This window comes from Balaenoptera borealis, assembly GCF_965194805.1.
Source record: "Balaenoptera borealis genome assembly, chromosome: 1".
NCBI lineage: Eukaryota > Metazoa > Chordata > Mammalia > Artiodactyla > Balaenopteridae > Balaenoptera > Balaenoptera borealis.
In genome coordinates this window covers 115,997,443-116,018,407 of record NC_138860.1, presented here as the reverse complement: position 1 = coordinate 116,018,407, position 20,965 = coordinate 115,997,443, and the positions used below count along the sequence as shown (strand labels likewise).

The following is a 20,965-nucleotide window of genomic DNA, read 5'->3' as shown; positions in this document are numbered from 1 at the left end:
CCTGTGGCCAATAAGATGGATTTTAGGTAGTGAGGGAAACATGAAGAATCAACTATTAAGACAAATTACCATGTACTGCTTCAGTAACTTCTCCTGCTTATATTAAATATACTCAGAATGTCTACTTGTTAAACCTGGGAACCCCATTTAATATTGATTCCATGAGACCATTCATGAATCTCTCAAAACAGCAGCACAAGCCCTGGGAAAGTTATTTATGTTCTATAAATGCTTAGAGGTCCAAGGTCCTCCTGGGCTCTTCAAAAACTGTGAACTGAATTCAAGTTCTTGGATATAAGCCATTAAAATCTCAGGGCTTCTAGTGAATCAAAAGCAATAAAAGACAATGGTTTTTCTCTCTATGACTTTGCTTTAATTTTCACCCACCCCTTCCTGAGGTTCTAGGGCTTTGTTCCACAGTCACTGCCCTGACCAGACCAGGTTACCTCCAGCATCTGAATCCTTTCGTTCATCTTCCTCAGAAGGTTGTCTCTTTCTCTCATCTCCTCTGTCATTTTGACTCTAAATCCCTTGAAGGCTCTTTCTTGGTCCTCCATCTTTGGCTGCAATTCTTTAACCTTTTGTTTAAGAGGCTCCTTTTCCCTCTCAGCTGCCTCTCCTCTGGCCCACTCTTCAGCTCCAGGAAGAATTTAAAGTAGGAAAAAAACAACAGTCAGATCTGAGAGCTACACCCTCCTGTATCCAACCCTCCACTTTCTCAGTGACCAAACTGTAGGTAAAGCAGGTGGACACATCTAAATTCACCTGTGGCCACACATCAAGGGCAGTTTTGGAAATGTGCTAGGAACGGTCCTGGCTGCCGGGCTGGACCTACACCAGCTTGCCTTGTTGTTTTCACATGTAGTAGAGTGTGTTCAGGGAAGGAGAAGGAGGTCCCTGTCTCAGGAAGTTCCTCCTGTCCCAGTCTCACAGGGCACTGCAGGCAGCTACCCACCCCACTGTGGGCAGAACCCTCCCCTGTACCTGCTGAGGTCTTCTCTCTTTCTCTTATCTCCTCTGTCATTTTGGCTCTTAACCCCTCCAAGAGTCTCCTTTGGTCCTCCAACTTTTGCCACAGCTCTTTAACCTTTTGCTCAGAAGGGTCTTTTTCCCTCTCAGCTGCCTCTCTTTTGGCACACTCTTCTGTTCCAGGAAGATTTAGAGAGGGAAGGAAACAACAGTCAATCCTGAGAGCTGCAACCCCTCATCCCCCAAACCTCGACGTTCTCAGTGACAAAACTGACTGGAAAAAGCAAATGGACAGGTGTGAATTCACCTGTGACCACATATCAGGACACATGTGGGAATGTGCTAGGGAAGGCCACTACTGGCTGCCTGGACCTATAACCACAACTCTCCTTGTTATTTTCAGATGAAGCAGAGTGAGTCCACAAGAGGAGAGGAAGTTCCCTGCTTCTGGGAGTTCCTCATGTGAGAGTCTGAGAGGGCATTGCAGGAACCTACCCACCCCACTGTGAGCTGAGCCCTCCCTTGTACCTGCTGAGGTCTGTTCTGAAACATGAAGGAGCTCACCTTTCTTCATGTAGTGTTCCTCTTGTTCTTCTGTCATTTTTCTTAAGATCTGGAGACACAAATGGGCAAAGACATGTCAGGCAGGTCAAACCTGAACTTCCACTGAAATATTCTGAGAAATCAACTGTTTCAAGTAACATTCCCTGGTTGCTTCCCACTGCCTACAAGCAAAGTTTCCAGGTCTTGCCTATCTCTCTACCCCTGCAGCCTCCTTGCCAGTGTGGCTTCCCCCCAAATGCTAGCTTCCACCAGTCAGAAGGATGTGCAGTTTTACAAATAGGTAATTTGGGGGGTTTTTATATTTTTCATATGCTGTTTTTTCTGCTTGTGGTTCTTCTGATACATCCCACCTTGAATAAGACGTACAAATTTTTCAAAACTTACTTTACATGCCCCTTCCAGGAAGATTTCAGAAAACACCTTCCCCATGTGAAATCATTGTACATTTACATTGGTACATTTGCATCAATTGTATATTTTTAATAAACAAAATTTATATTGATAGTTTTTAAATTATATCTCAATAAAACTGCTTAAAGAAAACTGAATCACTCCATCTCAGAAAAAATATTGCAATACTCTCTTTACGGCTACTAGTAAGTGTCAACTCCCTGAGCCATGCTTATGAGATGTTGGATTTACATTATATAATCTCTATGGTTCACCGCAGCTGTAGCATCCTGAGATTCCATCTACAGGGTATGATTAACAGTAATACAACTAAAAGTAAAATAAAGATAAAGAATGATCTGGTAAGAGAATCTTCTCAGAGGAACTTAGCTTACTGTGAATGGAAAGAAGTACAGAAAAAGCAACAAGCTCAAAATAACCTAAGTGTGTTCCAAGCACATAAGGAAACTTTGGACATGTTCTGTCAAGGAGGACATCTGAGTGCTTTTGCTTTGCTTCAGAGGTTAGACAGATTTCCAGAAAAAGTGCCTGTGTTTGGAAGAGGAGGAGATCACTTGGAGTAATATAGTGATTTAGACTCTTACCCACAGGACTCAGGATCCTACTACTATGAATAGTAGTTAATCTGTGGCCAATAAGGTGGCCTCGAGGTAGATGGGGTAACATGAAAAATCAACTATTAAGACAAATTACATGTACTGCTTCAGTAACTTCTCCTGCTGATATTAGATACTCTCAGACTGACTACTTGATAATCCTGAGAACCCATATAATATTGACTCCGTGAGGTCATCCAGGAATCCCTCAAAAGAGCAGCACAAGCCCTGGAAAAGTTATTTATATTCTATAAATGCTTGGAGGTACAAAGATCCTCCTGAAATCTTCAGAAAACTTGCTGTGATCAGAACTCAAATGCCTGGATATAAGCCATTAAAATCTCAGAGCTTCTAATGAATCAAAAGCAGTGAAGGGCAATGGTGCTTCTCCCTAGGACTTTGTTTTAATTTTCACCCACCCCTTCCTGAGGTTCGAGGACTATTTCCACAGTCACTGCCCAGATCCAGACCAGGTTACCTCCAGCATCTGAATCCTCTCATTCATCTTTCTCAGAAGGTTGTCTCTTTCTCTCATCTCGTCTGTGATTTTGACTCTAAATCCCTTGAAGGCTCTTTCTTGGTCCTCTAACATTTGCAGCAGCTCTTTAAACTTTTGCTCAAGAGGATCCTTTTCCTTCTCAGCTGACTCTCTTTTGGTCTGCTCTGTTGCTCCAGGAAGATGTTAGAGAGGGAAGAAAACAAAAGTCAGCCCTGAGAGCTACAACCCCCATCCCCCAAACCTCCACTTTCTCAGTGACCAAACTGTCTTAAACAAGCAAATGGACATGTCTGAATTCACCTGTGACCATGCATCAAGGGCAGTTTTGGGAATGGACATGTCTGAATTCACCTGTGACCACACATCAAGGGCAGTTCCTTTGCTAGGAAAGGCCCTGACTGGCTGCCTGGACCTATAACCACAACTGTCCTTGTTATTTTGAGATGAAACAGAGTGTGTTCATAGAAGGAGGTCCCTGCTTCTGGAAGTTCCTCCTGTCAGAGTCTCAGAGGGCATTGCAGGAACCTACCCACCCCTGTGTGAGCTGAGTTCTCCCCTGTACCTGCTAAGGTCTTTTCTGTGTCCTGAAGGAGCTCACCTTTATTCATGAAGCATTCCTCTAGTTCCTCTTTTGTCTTCCCTGAGCTCTGGAGACAGAAAGGGGCAAAAACACGTCAGGCAGGTCAAACCTGGAATTCCATTGAAATATTCTGAGAAATCAACTGTTTCAAATAACATTCGCTGGTTGCTTCCCACTGCCTACAAGTAAAGTTTCCAAGATTCTGCCTACCTCGCTCCCACTGCAGCCTCCTTGCCAGTGCTGCCTCCTGCACCCTGCCCCCCACCCCTCCCACCCCATCCCTGCCACATGCTAGCTTCTACCAGTCAGAAGAATGTGCAGTTTTACACATAGGTAACCTTGAACACTTTCATATTTTTCATAATTTTTTTCCCACTTACAGTTCTTCTGGAGACATCCCACCCTGGATAATACGTAAAAATATTTCACAATTTACATACCACACCTCTTCCAGGAAGATTTCCAAATACACCTTCCCCACGTGAAATCATTGGACATTGACCTTGGTACATGTGTATCAACTGTACATTTTAAATGCATTAAATTTGTGGTGTTTGTTTTATAGCTCAATAAAACTAGTTAAAGAAACTTGAATTACTCCCATCTCAGAAAAAAAAAAAAAAAACCTGAAATACTCTCTTTAAGACTACTATACTCTCTTTAAGACTACTAGGAAGTTTCTAAGTTCCCTGAGCCTTCCGTGTGAAATGTTGGGCTTGTACTACATAACTCTATGGTTCCTTGCAGCTGTAGCATCCTGTAGCATTCTATTAACAGGGCATGATTAACAGTAAGACAACTAAAAGCAAAGGTAAAGAAAGATCTGATAAGAGAATCTTCCCAGAGGAACTTGACTTACTATGAATGGGAGAGAGTACACAGTAAAAGCAACAAGCTCAAAATAACTTGTGTGTTTTCAAGTATTCAGTCAAGGAGGACATCTGAGTCTCTTTACTGACTTTGTTTCAGAGGTCAGACAGATTTCCAGAAAAAGTGCCTGAGCTTGGGAGAGGAGGAGATAAATTGGAGTAATATAGTCTATTAGAACTCTCTTACTCAAAAGAATCAGGATCCTTCTACTACGAATGGTAATAAACCTGTGGACAGTAAGGTGGCCTCAAGGTAGCGGAAGTAACATGAAGAATCAACTATTGAGACAAATTACCATGTACTGTTTTAGCGACTCCGATTTGTCATATTTGATGGAGTACTCCATTGCGTCTTGTTTATAGGCCGCCGTTGACAGTACCGGGACAGTTTTGGTGGGAACCTCCTTCTGTATAGCCACTTAATTTCCACACTGGGACAGAAGTTCTCCAAACAAGGAACCTCCCATTGTTGAAGGCATCCAGAAGATCACCACGAGAATCCACAGTCCTGAATAAGGTAGGAAATTTAGGGAAGCAATGATTAATGATCAATAAATCTGAAACTACAAATCTAAAATGATTTTTTAATCCTATGTAGTATGAAAATCTTCATAAACCACATCTCCTCCTACTAAATTAGTGGTTTTTTCTATTAATCTTTACGGTTCTCCAGGTTACTGCACAATCATACAACTCTATAACCAAACAAAATTAAAAAAATAATTCAATTATAAAATGGCCATAGGAATGAAAAAAACGTTTCATATTAGACATCCCAATGGCTCACAGGTATACAAAAAGATGCTCAACATCACTAATCATCAGGGAAATGCAAATCAAAGCCACAATGAATGATCACTTCACACCTGCTAGAATGGTTATTATCAGGAAGACAAGAGACAAGTATTGGTGAGGATGTGAAGGTAAAGGAACGTTTGTGCCCTGCTGGGAGGAATAGAAATTGGTTTAGCCACTATGGGAAACAGTATGAATATTCCTCAAATAATTAAAAGTAGGATTACTATATGATCCAGTACTTCTACTTCTGGGTATATACCCACAGGAAATGGAAACAAGATATTGAAAAGATGTATACACTCCCATGTTTACTGTGGTGTTAGTGACAATAGCCAAGATATGGAAACAACCTAAGTGTCCATCAATGGATGAATGGATTAAAAGTTGTGGTACATCTATATAAGGAAATATAATTTCTCCCTGAGAAAGAAGGAAATGCTGTTATTTATGACAACATGTGTGGAACTTGAGGGCATCATACTAAGTAAGTCAAACAGAGAAAGAAAAATACTGTATGATATCACTTATGTGTGGAGTCTTAAATAGCTGAACTTGTAAAAAACAGAGTAGAATGGTGGCTACAAGAGGATGGGGGTAGGGTGGAGGAGTTGGGGGTATATGGTGTAAGGGTACAAAATTTCAACTAGTAGATAAATAAGTCCCGGAGATCTAATGCACAGCATAGAGATTATAGACAACAATACTGCATTATAAATCTCAAAGTTGCTAAGAGACTAGATCTTAATCCTTCCCACTACAAACAAATACGTTAATAATTAGGTAATGTGAGAGAGATGTTAGTTACAGCTACAGTGATAATCATACTTCAATATATAAATGTATCAAATCAACACCTTGTACACCTTAAACTTATACCATGTTATATATCAATTTTATCTCAGTAACAATAATTTTTTAAAAAATTAAATAGATAAGAGGTAAACAATTAGGGCAGTTATATGAGATTACATTTGTCCCTATTGAAATTCCACCTAACCTTAAGGAACCAATTGTTTGAAATTTAGATTTCTCTGGATTAAAAAATATATATGTTGTTTGTGTTCTCTCTGAGATTAGCACTTATTACATAAGATGTCTCCTTGGAGGCTATGGTAACTTGAAAACCCAAGAGAGTCTCACAGTGCAATATAATCACAGAGTTATTCTCTTGCTTCAGAGTCATCCAAAGCATGTGTATGTCAGCACTTCTGTACTTTTCTATGGCACAAGATGTCGGCTAGTGCTAGACCTACACAGAGTGCTGCCTCATTATTTCCCAAGTCTCTGCTGAAGCCAACGATGAAATACAGGGTATTGTCTCTAGTGTTTTGCTTCTGTAAAATAATAATATTTAAGCATTTATTGACAGTCTAATATTTGCTTACATTCCCCATACATGCCTTACTTACATCCCTTACTATACCCACTTTGCAAATGAGATTAGTGGGGCTCAGAAAATCTAAGGTATTTGCCCAAAGCACATAGTGAATTAGTGGTAGAACCAGGATTTGAAACCTGGATGGTCTGTTTGCATATTCCGCGCTTTGCACCCAAATATCTGACAAAATAACCCTCCTCAAAAACATTGGTTCCTCCACACTCCTTGATCAGTAACTTCCTGGGGCTTTCTGTAGACTCTCCTGTACCAAAAAGATTCTCACTAGTGTCTTCTTGTGACCTGATGGGCTCCTCTTACTTCTGCAGAGTCAGCCCTCACACCACACACCACTCCACAGTTTCCAGACCTGGCTCTTTCCTGGCACAGGTAGTGCTCACCAGGGGCTCTAGTTCACCTCAGGTTTATGAAAGACATTTTTTCATGTTTTTATTCCTTGATATTAGATGAAAATTAACCTGCAAAAACTACAGTGACAAATTAGTCCATTAATGTATTTTAATGCAGTCTATGAACTGTAAATTCCAGAGATATGAGTTGTGAGAATAAATTATTCATTAGAACAAAACAATAATCTGCTGAAAACACACAGTTTCTGTTCACCCTTCCTTTATTAGATTCTTCAGGCTCTGAGGAATAAGTCATATGAAGGTAAAATGTAACCCCTAATCACCGCATTATAATCACTAGATTTGGATTCCCCTTTTCAGGGACAAGATTAAGGGAACCTGCAAAAAATGTGGATTTTACTGCAAAGTCTTTTGTATAAAACTAATCTGTGTTGTCTCAGCTATGAAAGAATCACAAATTTTAGCTTCACATTAACAAAGTAGTGTTGTTCACTCCTGCTCAGAAGATAGGCTACAAGGATGTATTGTACAACATGGGGAATATAGTCAATATTTTGTAATAACTGTAAATGGAGTGTAACATTTAAAAATTACATTAAAAGTAAAAGATTCAAATAAATAAATAAAAATAAATTTTAAAAAAAGAAGTAGTTTTCAAATTTGATGTACACAAGAATCACCCGGAGTGGTTGTAAAACCCAGATTCCCAAGCCCGAGTCTACACGTGTAACAAAAGCCACCACTGAAGTTTCTAAGGGAAACGTCTACAAAAAAACTCAGTTTTGACTAGTTATTTTTATCTGATAAAGTTCTGTTATGTAGGACTAAATTCATTCCTACCTGATGATTTTCAAAGCTCTTACAGCAGTGCTCTATAAATGTGAAACAATCTCTTCCAATGATAATTGTTTGTAGCCTCCTGGATGAAGACTGTATTTGTTCTCTGGATCTACAAACCACCATTTCTGTAAGGGGATGGTATTTGATCAAGGAGGTCCATAAAGAGAATTGAACCTCCCCTTTTGAAAATCGGTTGGAAAATTGTTATAGGAGTGCTTTTTTTTTTCCCATTTCTTTAATTGTGGTAAAATATACATAATGTAATATTTACCATCTTAACCATTTTTAAGTATATAGCCCTGTGGTATTAAGTACATTCATACTGTGTGCAATCACCACCACCATCCACCTCCAGAGCAGTTTTCATCTTATAAAACCGAAACTCTATATTCATTAAACAATAACTCCCCAATCCCCATTTTCCCAGCCCCTGGTAACCACCATTCTATTTTCTGTATCTATGATTTTTACTACTCAAAGTACCTCATGTAACTGGAATAACATGGCATCTGTCTTTCTGTGACTGGCTTATTTCACTCAGCATAATGTCCTCTAGAGTCATTCATGTTGTGCTATATGTCAGAATTTCCTTCATTTCTAAGTAAGGCTAAAAATATTCCATCATATGCATATATCACATTTTGCTTTTCCATTCATCCGCTGATGGACATTTGGGTGACTTCCACATTTTACATATTGTGTATAATGATGCTATGAAAATGCATATACAAATATCTTTTTGAGATGTTGCTTTCAATGCTTTTGAATATATATTCATAAGTAGAATTGCTAGATCATATGGAAATTCAATTTTGCATTTTTGAGGGGAACCATCATACTGTTTCCCACAATGGCTGTATCATTTCACATTCCGATCAACAGCACACAAAGATTGCAATTTCTCCACATCCTCTCTGACACTAGTTATTTTCTATTTTTTGATAGTAGTCATTTTAATGGGTGTGAGGTAGTTTCTCATTTTAGTGTCTATTTGTATTTCCCTAATGATTAGTGTTGTAAAGCATCTTTTCATGTGCTTACTGGTCATCTGTATATCGTCTTTGGGGAAATGTCTATTCAAGTCCTTCGCCCATCTTTGGATACGGTTGTCTCTTTCTGCATTCTTGAGTTTTAGGGGTTCTCTATATATCGTGGATATTAATCCCTAATTAGATATATGACTTACAAACATTTTCTCCCACTATCTGAGTTGCATTTTTATTCTGTTGATAGCATTGTTGAAGAAGTTCAGTTGGTCTGGTAGAATTCACCAGTGAAGCTCTCAGATCTCGGTGGGGGGTGGTTCCAGGAAATTTTTGATTACTGATACAATCTCCTTACTAATTATAGGTCCATAACGATTTTCTTCATGACTTAATCGTGGTAGGTTTTGTCTCTAGGAATTTGTCCATTTCACCTAGGTTATCTAATTTGTTGGTGTACAATTGTTCATAGTTCTCTCTTACAACCATTTCTCTTTCTAAAATATTGGTAGTAATGTTCCCGTTTTCATTTCTAATTTTAGTATTTGTGTCATCTCTTTTTGTTCCTTAGGTAATCTAGATAAAGGTTTGCCAATTTGGTTGATCATTTCAAAGAACAAACTTTTGGTTTTATTGATTTTCTCTATTGTTTCTCTATTCTCTACAGTAGCCCCCTTTATCCACAATTTTGCTTTCCATGGTTTCAGTTACCTGCAGCCAACCTCAGTCTAAAAATATTAAATAGAAAAGTTCAGAAATAAACAATTCATAAACTATAAATTGTGCACCATTCTGAGAAACATAATGAAATATCACACCATCCTGCTCTGTCTCTCCTAGGATATGAATCATGCCTTTGTCCAGCGTATCCACCCTGTATATGTTACCTGATTGTTAATATAGGAAAAACATAGTATATGTAGGGTTTGGCCCTATCTGAGGAGACTACTATATTTCATTTATCTTTACTCTGATCTTTATTATTTACTTGCTTCTGCTAGCTTTGGATTTAGTTCGTTCTTCTTTTGCTAGTTTTTTCAAGTAGTAAAGTTCTATTTTTGATTTGAGGTCTTTCTTCTTTTTTAATATAAGCATTTATACCTATAAATTTCCCTTTTGACACTGCTTTAACTGTTTACCATAAGTTTTGGTATGTTGTGTTATTGTTATCACTCATCTCTAAGTATTTCCAGTTTCTCTTGTGATTTCTTCCTTGATCTACTGATTGTTTAAGAGTGCATTGTTTAATTTCCACAAGTTAGTTAACTTTCCAGTTTTACTTTGGCTATGGATTTCTAACTTCATCCATTGTGGTCATAGAAGATACTTTATATGATATCTACCTTTTAAAATCTATTGAGACTTTATTTGTGGCCTAACATATATTTGGTCTATCCTGGAAAATATTCCAACATGCCCTTGAGGAGAATGTGTATTCAGATGTTGTTTGTAGAGCATTCTGTATATGTCTGTTAGATCTAATCGGTTTACTTTATTTATCAAGTCCTCTTTTTCCTTAATTTTCTTTTGTCTGGTTATTCTATCCATTATTGAGAGTTGGATATTGAAGTCTCCAAATATTATCATAGAACTCTTTATTTTCATTTCAATTCTGTCAATTTTTGCTGTGTATATTTTGAAGGTTCTGTTATTAGGTATACAAATGCTTATGATTCTTAGACCTTCTTTCTATATTGAAATTTTTATTGATGTATAATGTCCTTCTTTGTGTCTTGTAACAGATTTTTTATTTTAAAGTCTATTTTTTTCTGATATCCATATAGCTACCTATGCTCTCCTTTGGTTACTGTTTTCATGAATATCTTCTTCCATCCTTTCACTATCAACCTATTTGTGTCTTTGGCTCCAATGTAAGTCTCCTGCAGACAGTATATAGTTGGATCATTTTTTAAAAATCAATTCTGCCAATCTCAGTCCTTCGATTGCACAGTTTAATCTATTTATATTTAGAGTAATTCCTGTTAAAGAGCGATTATTTCTATCATTTAGCTATTTGTTTTCTATACACCTTATGATTCTTTTGTCCCTCATTTCCTGCATCATTATCTTCTTTTATGTTTAGCTGACTTTTTGTACTAAAATATTTTAATTCCCCAATTATTTCCTTTTGTGTATATTTTATAGCTAATTTCTCTGTGGTTATCATGGGGATTACATTTAATATCCTAAAGCTGTAACACTGTACTTTAAGTTTACCAGCTTAACTTGAATAATATACAAAAACTCTGCTCCTTTACAGTTCTGTTCCCATCTTTTTCAGTTGTTGATGTCACAAATGACACTTTTATATTGTGTGTCCAAAAACATGAACTAATCAGTGTTTTCATTAAAGCGTTAGTCTCTTAAATTATGTAGAAAAAAATGTGCATTTACAAATCAAAGATAAAATGATACTAGATTTTAGGCTAATTTTCTTTAAGAGATTGATCTCTTAAATATAGTTGAGAACAAAAAATAGAGTTACAAAATGTTGTTATAGTAATACTAGCTTTTATACTTGGTCACATATTTACCTTTAATGAGATCTTTATTTATTTCACTGGTGCTTCTGCCATGAAGAAAATGTGCATAGAAGGGCCCTGAAAAAAATCTCAGTCATTCCAAGCTCTTAATACTGACTTCTTCCCTGACCACATTCATGTGCACAGGGCAGGGAACCATAGGACCAAAGATAAGCTTGCTGTCCAAGCCACAGGCTGATAAAATAAGGGAGTCTTCATTAAAACAAGTTTGGTAACTGTAAATGCTTGGCCCTTTCCCTTCAAATATCCATCAATGCCCTGATGGTTTCTGAGGCCAGCCTACATTCTGGTCCTAGTGGAAACTCTATTCCTTAATTATATTTCAGGGAAACTTGGAGGAAAGAGACACAAAATGAGTAACCAAAAGGAAAAGCTGAAAAACAACAACTCTTTCTGGGGTTCCCAAACCACCATTCCAACACCAACAGGGATAATCACCACCTGTGCCTCTCTGGGAAGAAGGTCTTCATATCTAGGCTGCACTTCAGCAGTCTCTGAGTTTAGTCATTCTTTCTTCCTGCATGCCTGACACAGTATGCATAGGCTAAGGCCTACAATTAAAAACTCATCTATTTTTCCGGGCTTCCCTGGTGGCACAGTGGTTAAGAATCCGCCTGCCAATGCAGAGGACATGGGTTTGAGCCCTGATTCAGGAGGATTCCACATGCTGCAGAGCAACTAAGCCCGTGTGCCACAATTACTGAGCCTGAGCTCTAGAACCCATGAGCCACAACTACTGAGCCCATGCGCCACAGCTACTGAAGCCCGTGTGCCTAGAGCCTGTGCTCCGCAACAAGAGAAGCCACCGCAATGAGAAGCCCGCACACCACAGTGAAGAGTAGCCCCCATTCGCCGCAACTAGAGCAAGCCCGCACGCAGCAACGAAGACTCAGCACAGCCATAAATAAATAAATAAATAAATAAATAAATAAATTCATCTATCTTTAATTCTGCCCTTATAATGACTCCACAAGGGTGAAAGTGCTCTTAATACTGTGAGGATCTCAGGTTGGATGTTATTGCTGGCACAGGGCAGTCACATCCTATGATGCAGTACAGTGGCTCTACCCAAAGCCAAGGAGATGGGACGGGGGAGGGGGTGGAGGGCAACCATCATTACTGAGAAGCCGTCATCGCCTCACCTGACCGTCCTCTCCCCAAACCTAAGGCTTAAGCAGATGCTAAGAGAAAACTGATCAGTGAAGACAATGCTGAGGGAAGACCTGGGACTACGATGACCTTGGGAACACAAGCCATGAAATGTTAAAACATGGTTTTCATGCATCTCTTCTGTCCCTTGATCTTAGTTGTTGAGAACAGCTGTAGAACTAGTGATGAGGATAGCAAGTATTCATCAGAATCTGAGCTTTTAAATTGACAATTCCAGTTTGACATATGACAGATCAATGAAACGCAATATCTATAGAACTATTTATACTATTCAAGGGACTGAAGGAGTTTGGGATTCCAAAAGGGAAACAGCTTTTGTTTCTTCTTTTTTAGAAGTCATCAAAATCCTTTTGGCCACACAGTTTAAGAATCATCCTCTGTGCAGGGAAATTGAGTCATTGGGAAATTGATTTTGTTTTTCGAAATACAAATGTGCATCAACATCAAGAAAAAGATGTATGTAATAAGCCAACAAAAAGTGTATCTTAATTAAAAAGTCAATGAAGAATAACAAGAGACCGATTTCTGCACCCTACACGTAACTGTTCAAAAATATCCATGTGAAAAGACTCAGAACCAAACTCTGCCCTCAGGTGGGTCTGCATAACTCCTGGATATGTCTACCACAGGACTTCATTAAGGAAGAAGAAAGAATTACTTATTTCCCAGGAGTGCTGAGTTGGTCCTTCCCAATTTTCAAACTGTACCCAGAAAGAAGCTGCCCTGGGAGGTGTCAAGAGGCAAGCTTGGGCCTGAGCAATGACTTACAGCCAAGACCAGGAGACAACATGCTTGTTTCCCAACTTTTAAGGATGCAACTGGGGGTGAGAGTGAGGCTGCAGTCCTTAGGTAGTCCATTTGTTTTGGGGGGGGTCTCATTTTTTTCCTTATTCAATACATAAAGGCAGGCAGAACTGTCTGAGCCAAGTAGGGTCTTCATTCAAAAAAAAAAAAAAAAAGTGTAGGAGGTGAATGTAGTGTGGAGCCCTGGTTGAGAACCAGCGATAAGTCTCTCTTAATGCATATACACTGAGGAAGCTTGAGGTCATGGATGGAAAAAATGCTTCCCTCCCCTGCTCCCCCCTCCAAAGAGCCAGGAGGAGACCCTAATCTCTCATCTCTCCAGGCAGGGTTCTTTCCACTCCACCTGCTGCTGTCCTGGTTATGTGACACAGTGTGAGGCTGTCACCTCGTACCTACCACTGGTCCAAATGGAAAAGCTGAGCTCTCTCAGAAATAAAGCCAGCATCTGAACCCTGCAGTATAGACTATCAGGCTACATTCCCCGGACCTCTTCATTCCTCACATACCATTTTGAATCAGAAATTGAGAGTTTTGAGCTCAAGACTAATTTGCATGCAAAAGAAAGTTGACAAATCAGCATTTCTGCTCCACAGCTCTTCAGATCAGTGAGTTCCAGAAAAAGCTCCTGGTTGTTTCCCACTCATCCTTCCTCTCTGTCCTCCTTCCACTTTGCTGCTGCTATCTTAAGGAAGTTGATAGCAAACTGAGGAATTTTTTTCATTCTCACAAAGGAAACAGCAAAAAATTGAAACTGAAAATAACAGTAATTTATGGATTGTTTTTGTTTGTTTGTTTGGTAGGGACTACACATTTGGAAGCAACGAAGCATCAGAAAACAGGCTTAGACCTTATAGTTATTTTTAAGGGTTGCTTAGAAAGTGTGAGAATGAATTATTTCATATAAATACAGCTTTGCAGAATCTTTGGAATATTACATATGGTCAATACAAGAATTTTTTTGAAATGTTTAAATTGTATGTCGAGGACCTTCTTTTTTGTTTTTACACTGCCCAGCGGAGTGCAGCCAGGAAGTGTCTGAGGATGGAAGGAGGGGGCAGGAGGGAGCTCCCCACCCGGCTCCCCTACTAGGAGGCGGGATTTGGTCCCTCAGTCCTTAAAAGGAAGTCAGCTCCCTTTCCTCAGATGAGGTAGGATGCACTCCTCCTCCCAAGCAGGTCTCTTTGCTGCAGCCCTGGACTGAGGCCCCAGGGAGAGCAGCGCCATCTGGGGACATGCTTCGCAGCCGCCCCAGATCCAAACGAAGACGCTGAGCTACCCCAGCAAAGCACCCCGCTGGCCTCACACAGTCCCGCCCCGGCCGCTGGCACCCTTCCCTCCTGCAGTGTGGTGTCTGGGCTGGGGGATTTATTTTTGTTATTTAACGGAAATGTGCTTGGAAGGTAAAGTTTCGAAGCAAGCTTACTTGGCGCAGGCGCTGCAGCCGGTGGACAAGTTCTCAGCCGCTCTGGCTCTACGCTGGGGTTCCCCTTGCGTCTGGTTCCTCCGGAAACAAACTCTTCTCTTTAGAAGCTGAAAAGCAAGCAAGCTATTATAGCCATCCTGTTATGGGTGAGGTTTATAAGAAACGAAATCGAAAGGACACGCGCTTCTCCTGGGTTTAATTGTTACAGGCTTTTATCTTTTTTAACCGAGGCGAGAGACCCCAGAGTGCGGGCGAAATCCAGGCCAGCCCCTCCTCCACGGCTGGCTTAGGTGTCCTTGACACCACAGTGGGGACAGAGCAGAAGGTGTGAATGTGAACAAAGTAGCAGTGGGCTGAGATCGTTCAGCAGCCTGTCTCTCAGGGATACTTCTGGTGGGAGGCAAGCAGGATTTTTTTGGTTTCAATTTTTTTGCTTTGAATCTCTTCGTTTCTCTCGCTCTCCCTCTTTTTAAAGTACTCTTGTTATTAACATAAGTACTTTTTCATTAACAATAAGTGAGTTTATGAAACTCCTAATTTTACAGTCCAGAAATAATCACTATTATTTTGTAGCATACTTTTCCTTTTTTTTTTGTAGTGGATCTATGGGAATGGCGGTCTGGAGGTTATATGTTTTGAGTGTTTATTTCAAATAAAATAATATAAAGGTACAAATTCAAAAGTGTTTATTTACTCAAAATGAGTAAAGAAATCATAATCATCAACAAAGTTTTTAAAGCTGGCAAATGCTTCAAATATTTTCTCTCAGTTTTCTGGTTTTATTGTCTATTAAGGTTCTTCCCCTCATATTTGAATTTTAGTATGAACAATTTTTTAAATTAATTTATTTATTATTGGCTGCATTGGGTCTTCGTTGCTGCGCTAGGGCTTTCTCTAGTTGCGGCGAGAGGGGGCTACTCTTCCTTGTGATGTGTGTGCTTCTCATTGCGGTGGCTTCTCTTGTTACAGAGCACCAGCTCTAGGCACTCAGGCTTCAGTAGTTGCGGTGCATGGGCTCAGTAGTTGTGGCTTGAGGGCTCTAGAGCGCAGGCTCAGTAGTTGTGGTGCACAGGCTTAGTTGCTCCGCTGCATGTGGGATCTTCCCAGACCAGGGATCTAACCCATGTCCCCTGCATTGGCAGCCAGATTCTTAACCACTGTGCCACCAGGGAAGTCCCTGAGCAATTTTTAATAATTGTCTTACTTGGTATTTTTTAATACTTGATTTTTTTCCTGCAACACTTGGTGGTACAACTTACTGGTACATGTAATACAATTGTGAAGCCCATCGCTATTGCATATTTAAAGATGAACAGAGCAAGGTTCTCACCTACATCCAACCTATACCTTGAAGGAGGCAAATATTATAAAATAAAGCAAGACGTGATTGGGTGTAAAATATGATGTCATAAATAAAGTGCTTATTTTCTGCAAAAGCAACAGTTAATTATGTTTGGAAGGTTATAGATAGCTTCACTGAGGAGGTATCATTTCTGTTGGATCTTAAAGGGTGATTCAGATTTCAGAAAGGGTAATTGGAGGAAACATATTTTAAAGCAAAGGAAGGCAATGACCAAATATACACATGTAAGGGCTAGGTGCTGGGAAACAGCCAGGTCCATGTAGCCAGTGTAATAGGCTCACTGAGAATAAAGTTGAAAGACCTGGCTCATGGACTATAATCCACAGGCAGATAGACACTTTGAAGGTTACTAGGCATGCTCAGAGTCACGTTTGAGCTTCCTCTCTCTAATGGCAGGAAGAGAGAATAAGGTGAGAACACTAGAGATAGAGATGGCTCAGGAGGTTGGTACTACAGCTTAGAGGACATATTACTATACGGTCCCACTACTCTAGGTTCCACAGAGTCATTCAGAGATTCAGGTTCCTTCTATTTGTTGTTCGGTACCCCCTAAGACATGGTACACATCTGCAAGTTCAAAGGTTAACTACTGCCACATCATCTGGTATCCAGACAGTAAGTTGAACAGGAGTGACTGGTGGAGAACAGGCTCAAAATTCTCTGGCCCAGACCCACAAGTAAGGAACATATACTTCTGCTCATCCTCCGTGTGCACATGGTCACACCTAGATACAAGAGCAGCTAGAAAACTACAATCTTTACCTGGGTTATCCTGAGCTCATCTCATAAAACAGAATCATATTTACAGCTTAAAATTTGGTCCTATCTCTAAAAGTATATGCAACAATATCAGAGACAGCTTTTTTAAAATGCCTTAAATTAAACTTGGCAATTTCTAGAGTTGAAACTTAACTGGGATAAAGGATAGTGACCCTGTACTTACTGAGACACAGCAAATGACAATGAGGGGATGATGGTTGGGCACTGATCCAAGCCCAAAGAAAGAGTCCTTCCTGACCAACTGAGTCAAGGAATGCTGCCTGTCCTCCCTCTTTCTCTCTCTCATTATTGTTTTTTTTTTATCTAATTTTTATTTTATACTGACATATAGTTGATTTATAATGTGTTAGTTTCAGGTGTACAGCAAAGTGATTCAGTTACACATATACATATATCCATTCTTTTTCAGATTCTTTTTCTATATAGGTTATTACAGAATATTGCATAGAGTTCCCTGTGTAATACAGCAGGTCCTTGTTGGTTATCTATTATTTTTTAATTTTTTATTTTATATTGGAGTATAGTTGATTAACAATGTATTAGTTTCAGGTGTATGAGTGCTCTCTGAAGGGTCCAGGGCCCCAGGTCGTAGTGGGTTCCGGTTGTCAGATGGGCTACTTCTGTGTATCTTGAGGTGCTCCACCCCAAACCTGACCACCAGAGTTAGGTCACAGTGGCAGAGCTACCCAGCAAATATTCTTCCCAAAGTGTAGGAGAAATGATCAAACCTGAAGAAAGAGATCAAGTCCTTATAACTGAGGAAAGCTGTGGCTAACTTTTGCTAAGATTGTATGCCCAGTATATTTCACCAAAGTTTGACAGAATCAGCATCCTTGATGCCTTTTTTCCTTTCTCTTTTCCTTCTTCTGTCTTGTCCTCTTCCTCTTCTCTCCTTTTCATCCATTTTGCTCCTCCCACTTCTGGGATATTATACACAGCCTGTTGAGTCAGAGATATCTACTTACAGCAAAGTTCATTCCACACATTATTTTGTTAGCTGCCATGGATACACCGTATCCAAATAAATATAAACTGTCTGCCACTATGAAGACATAGAATCATTAAATATACACACATTATTTCAGACTAGTAATGCTTCTGAAAGGTTATTTCTCTTTTAGGAAACATATGTTTATCTCAAGATGACTCAACGTACACTCAGAAAAACTGTTTGGAATCATCTACTTAAGTTGAACTTAAGTTCCCTATGACCTGGCCATTTCACTCCTAAGTACACATCCAACAGAAATGTGGTTACATGTGCATAAAAAAATAGGGGCAGAATGATCTTAGCAGCAGTATATATAAAAGCTCTGAAGTGAATGTAACCCAAATGTCCACCCACAGTAAAATAGCTAAATAATCTGTGATGTATTTGTACAATGGAATGTCTTATAGTAAAGAAAATAGTGAAACTATAGTTAAACCCAACAACATGGATTAACCTCACAGTTATAATGTTGAGTAATATTTCAGTTGGTTATCTAGGACTAAAATTAGTTCATCCTATTGTATACATTTGTTCCTTTAATGGTAGATATTATCCAACAATTTTCCAATATGGATATCCCAATTTATACTCTCACCAAAAATGTATAAAATTTCCAGTGCTTCATATTGTCACCATCATGTGGAAATGCCAGACTTCAAAACTGTAGTCATTTTTGTGAGTGTCTAGTTTAAGTTGCAGATAAGTTTGATTCTCTTAGATAATTATTATTGATAAATAGGAAGGTGCAGCAACTTTTCACATCTATTGCTTACTTGGATATCTTATTTTGGTCTTACCTGTTTAATGTCTTGCTTATTAGTCTTAGGTGTTTTCTGTCTTTTATTCTTCACTCGATGATCCCTTTATATATTCTGAGGTTGAGTTTCTTTCTGTGTGTGTGTATGCATACATATATACATACATAATACATGTCTACAAACAAAGCTGTCTATATATATATATTTATTTATATATATATATTTATATATATATTTATATATATATATTTATATATATATATAAAATCCTTGATTTGCTTCTCATTCTTTTATGGTGTCTTTGGATGTACTGGGAATCTTAATTTTAAATGGTTAAATTTTTCAATTCTTTACTTGTGGTCAGTACTTTAGTGTCCTTTTTCTAAGCCTGGAGGACATGAAAATAATCTCTTTAACATTTTCTTAAAACTTTATTATTTTGCCTTTTACCTTTGGATTTACAATCCCTGTGCAACTGACTTTGTGAATGTTGTGATGAAAAAATCAGGCTTTGGGGTTTGTTTCTCCATAGATATAACATTGACCCAGCACCATTTATTCAAAAAAATATGGTTTTCCTATAGTTGCCCTGAATCACCTCTCCATAAATGTGTCAGTCTGTTTCTGAGCTCTCTAGCTGGTTGCATCTATCCATTTCTTTACGTGTGCACCAATATCATGATATCTTAATTATTCTAGCTTTATAATAAGATTTGACATCTGACAGAATAAGTTCTTTCATTTTGTTCTTCTTCACAATTGCCTTGGCTGTTCTTGGGTTTCTGCATTTTCATGTAAGCTTTAGAATAACCTTATCTTTTTTTTTTTTTTAATTTTATTTATTTATTTATTTATTTGTGGCTGTGCTGGGTCTTCGTTTCTGTGCGAGGGCTTTCTCTAGTTGCGGCAAGTGGGGGCCACTCTTCATCGCGGTGCGCGGGCCTCTCACCATCACGGCCTCTCTTGTTGCGGAGCACAGGCTCCAGACGTGCAGGCTCAGTAGTTGTGGCTCACGGGCCTAGTTGCTCCGCGGCATGTGGGATCCTCCCAGACCAGGGCTCGAACCCGTGTCCCCTGCGCTGGCAGGCAGACTCTCAACCACTGCGCCACCAGGGAAGCCCTAACCTTATCTTTATGTTCACAAATATATACCCTTTGGAATTTTGTTCGGAATTGCATTGAATCCATAGATAAATTTGGGAATAAATGACTTTTTAAAAAAATGAATCTTGCATTCTTTGATCTTTATATGTTCCACCATTTATTAAGCCTTTTAAAATCTCTCAGTAATAGTCTGTACTTTTCCATGTATAGCCTTTGTATATATTTGTTAGATTTATTCCCACATATGTTTTACACAAACTTCTTAGGGCATAAATATACATACAGAACAGTGCACATTTCATAAGTGTAGAACTCTATGTATTTTCAAACACGACACATCCACATTGTCACACCTAAATACAAAAATTAGATCATAACTGGACCCCCCAAAGTTTTCCTCATGCTCACATTTTGGTTCTACCAACTCCCATCTCTCCCCATCAAGCATAACCACTATCCTGCTTTAGCATTTTATATGAATTTAATAATAAAATGTGCACTTCTAGTATATTTTTTCAATATTATGCTTGTAAGGTTAGTCTATATTTTATATGTAGATGTAGATCATTTATTCTCATTGCTATATAGTATTCCATTCTAAATGTACACCACATTTTATTTATCCACATGAGTGTTGATGGACATTTAAGCATTGTCCAGTTTTTTGGATTATTATGACAAAATTGTTATCAAAATACTTGTACATATCTTTCAGTTCAAATATGCACATATGTGCACATTCTTCTTTTATATATACATAGAAAATGAGCTGTAAAAGCATATGTTCAACATTAGCAGACACTGTCAAACAATCTTATAGTCGTACTAATTTGTATTTGCATTAGCAGTGTGGAGATTTCCACGGGATCCACAACCTCATCAATCCTAAATACTGGCAGATGTGTAGGGTAACATATTGTAATTTTAATGACTCATATAGTGAGCATCTTTTCACATCTCTATTGGCCATTTGACATCTGCTTTTGTGACTTTGTTATACAAATGATATCACTTATGTATTGTCCACTGAAAGAACTGCACAACCTAAAAGTTGAGAATCATGTTTTATTCAGCAGATTTTCTGAGGACTTAAGCCTGGAAGGCAGCCTCTCAGATAGCTCTGAGAGACTGCTCAGAAGAGGAAAGGGAGGAGCAGTATATATGTTTTTGCAAC

General features: G+C 38.8%; 1 protein-coding gene across 3 annotated transcripts in view; it reads right to left on the bottom strand.

The window, feature by feature from the left end:
- LOC309625177 (uncharacterized protein) overlaps nucleotides 1-18,900 on the bottom strand; it is a 48,767-nt gene extending 29,867 nt beyond the window's left edge. The window contains exons 1-7 of one of the 3 annotated variants that reach the window (XM_082384323.1): nucleotides 14,796-18,900; nucleotides 4,785-11,455; nucleotides 3,638-3,686; nucleotides 3,019-3,203; nucleotides 1,534-1,582; nucleotides 985-1,143; nucleotides 447-637 (exon numbers count right to left, since the gene is read on the bottom strand). In XM_082384323.1, coding sequence (XP_082240449.1) covers nucleotides 447-637; nucleotides 985-1,143; nucleotides 1,534-1,582; nucleotides 3,019-3,203; nucleotides 3,638-3,686; nucleotides 4,785-4,835 — 684 coding nt within the window. In that variant the 5' untranslated portion in view covers nucleotides 4,836-11,455; nucleotides 14,796-18,900. Of the gene's footprint in view, nucleotides 1-446; nucleotides 638-984; nucleotides 1,144-1,533; nucleotides 1,583-3,018; nucleotides 3,204-3,637; nucleotides 3,687-4,784 lie in introns of all 3 variants that reach the window. The other 2 variants (XM_082384324.1, XM_082384325.1) reach the window with 2 other exon arrangements.
- Between the last annotated feature and the right edge of the window lie 2,065 nt (nucleotides 18,901-20,965).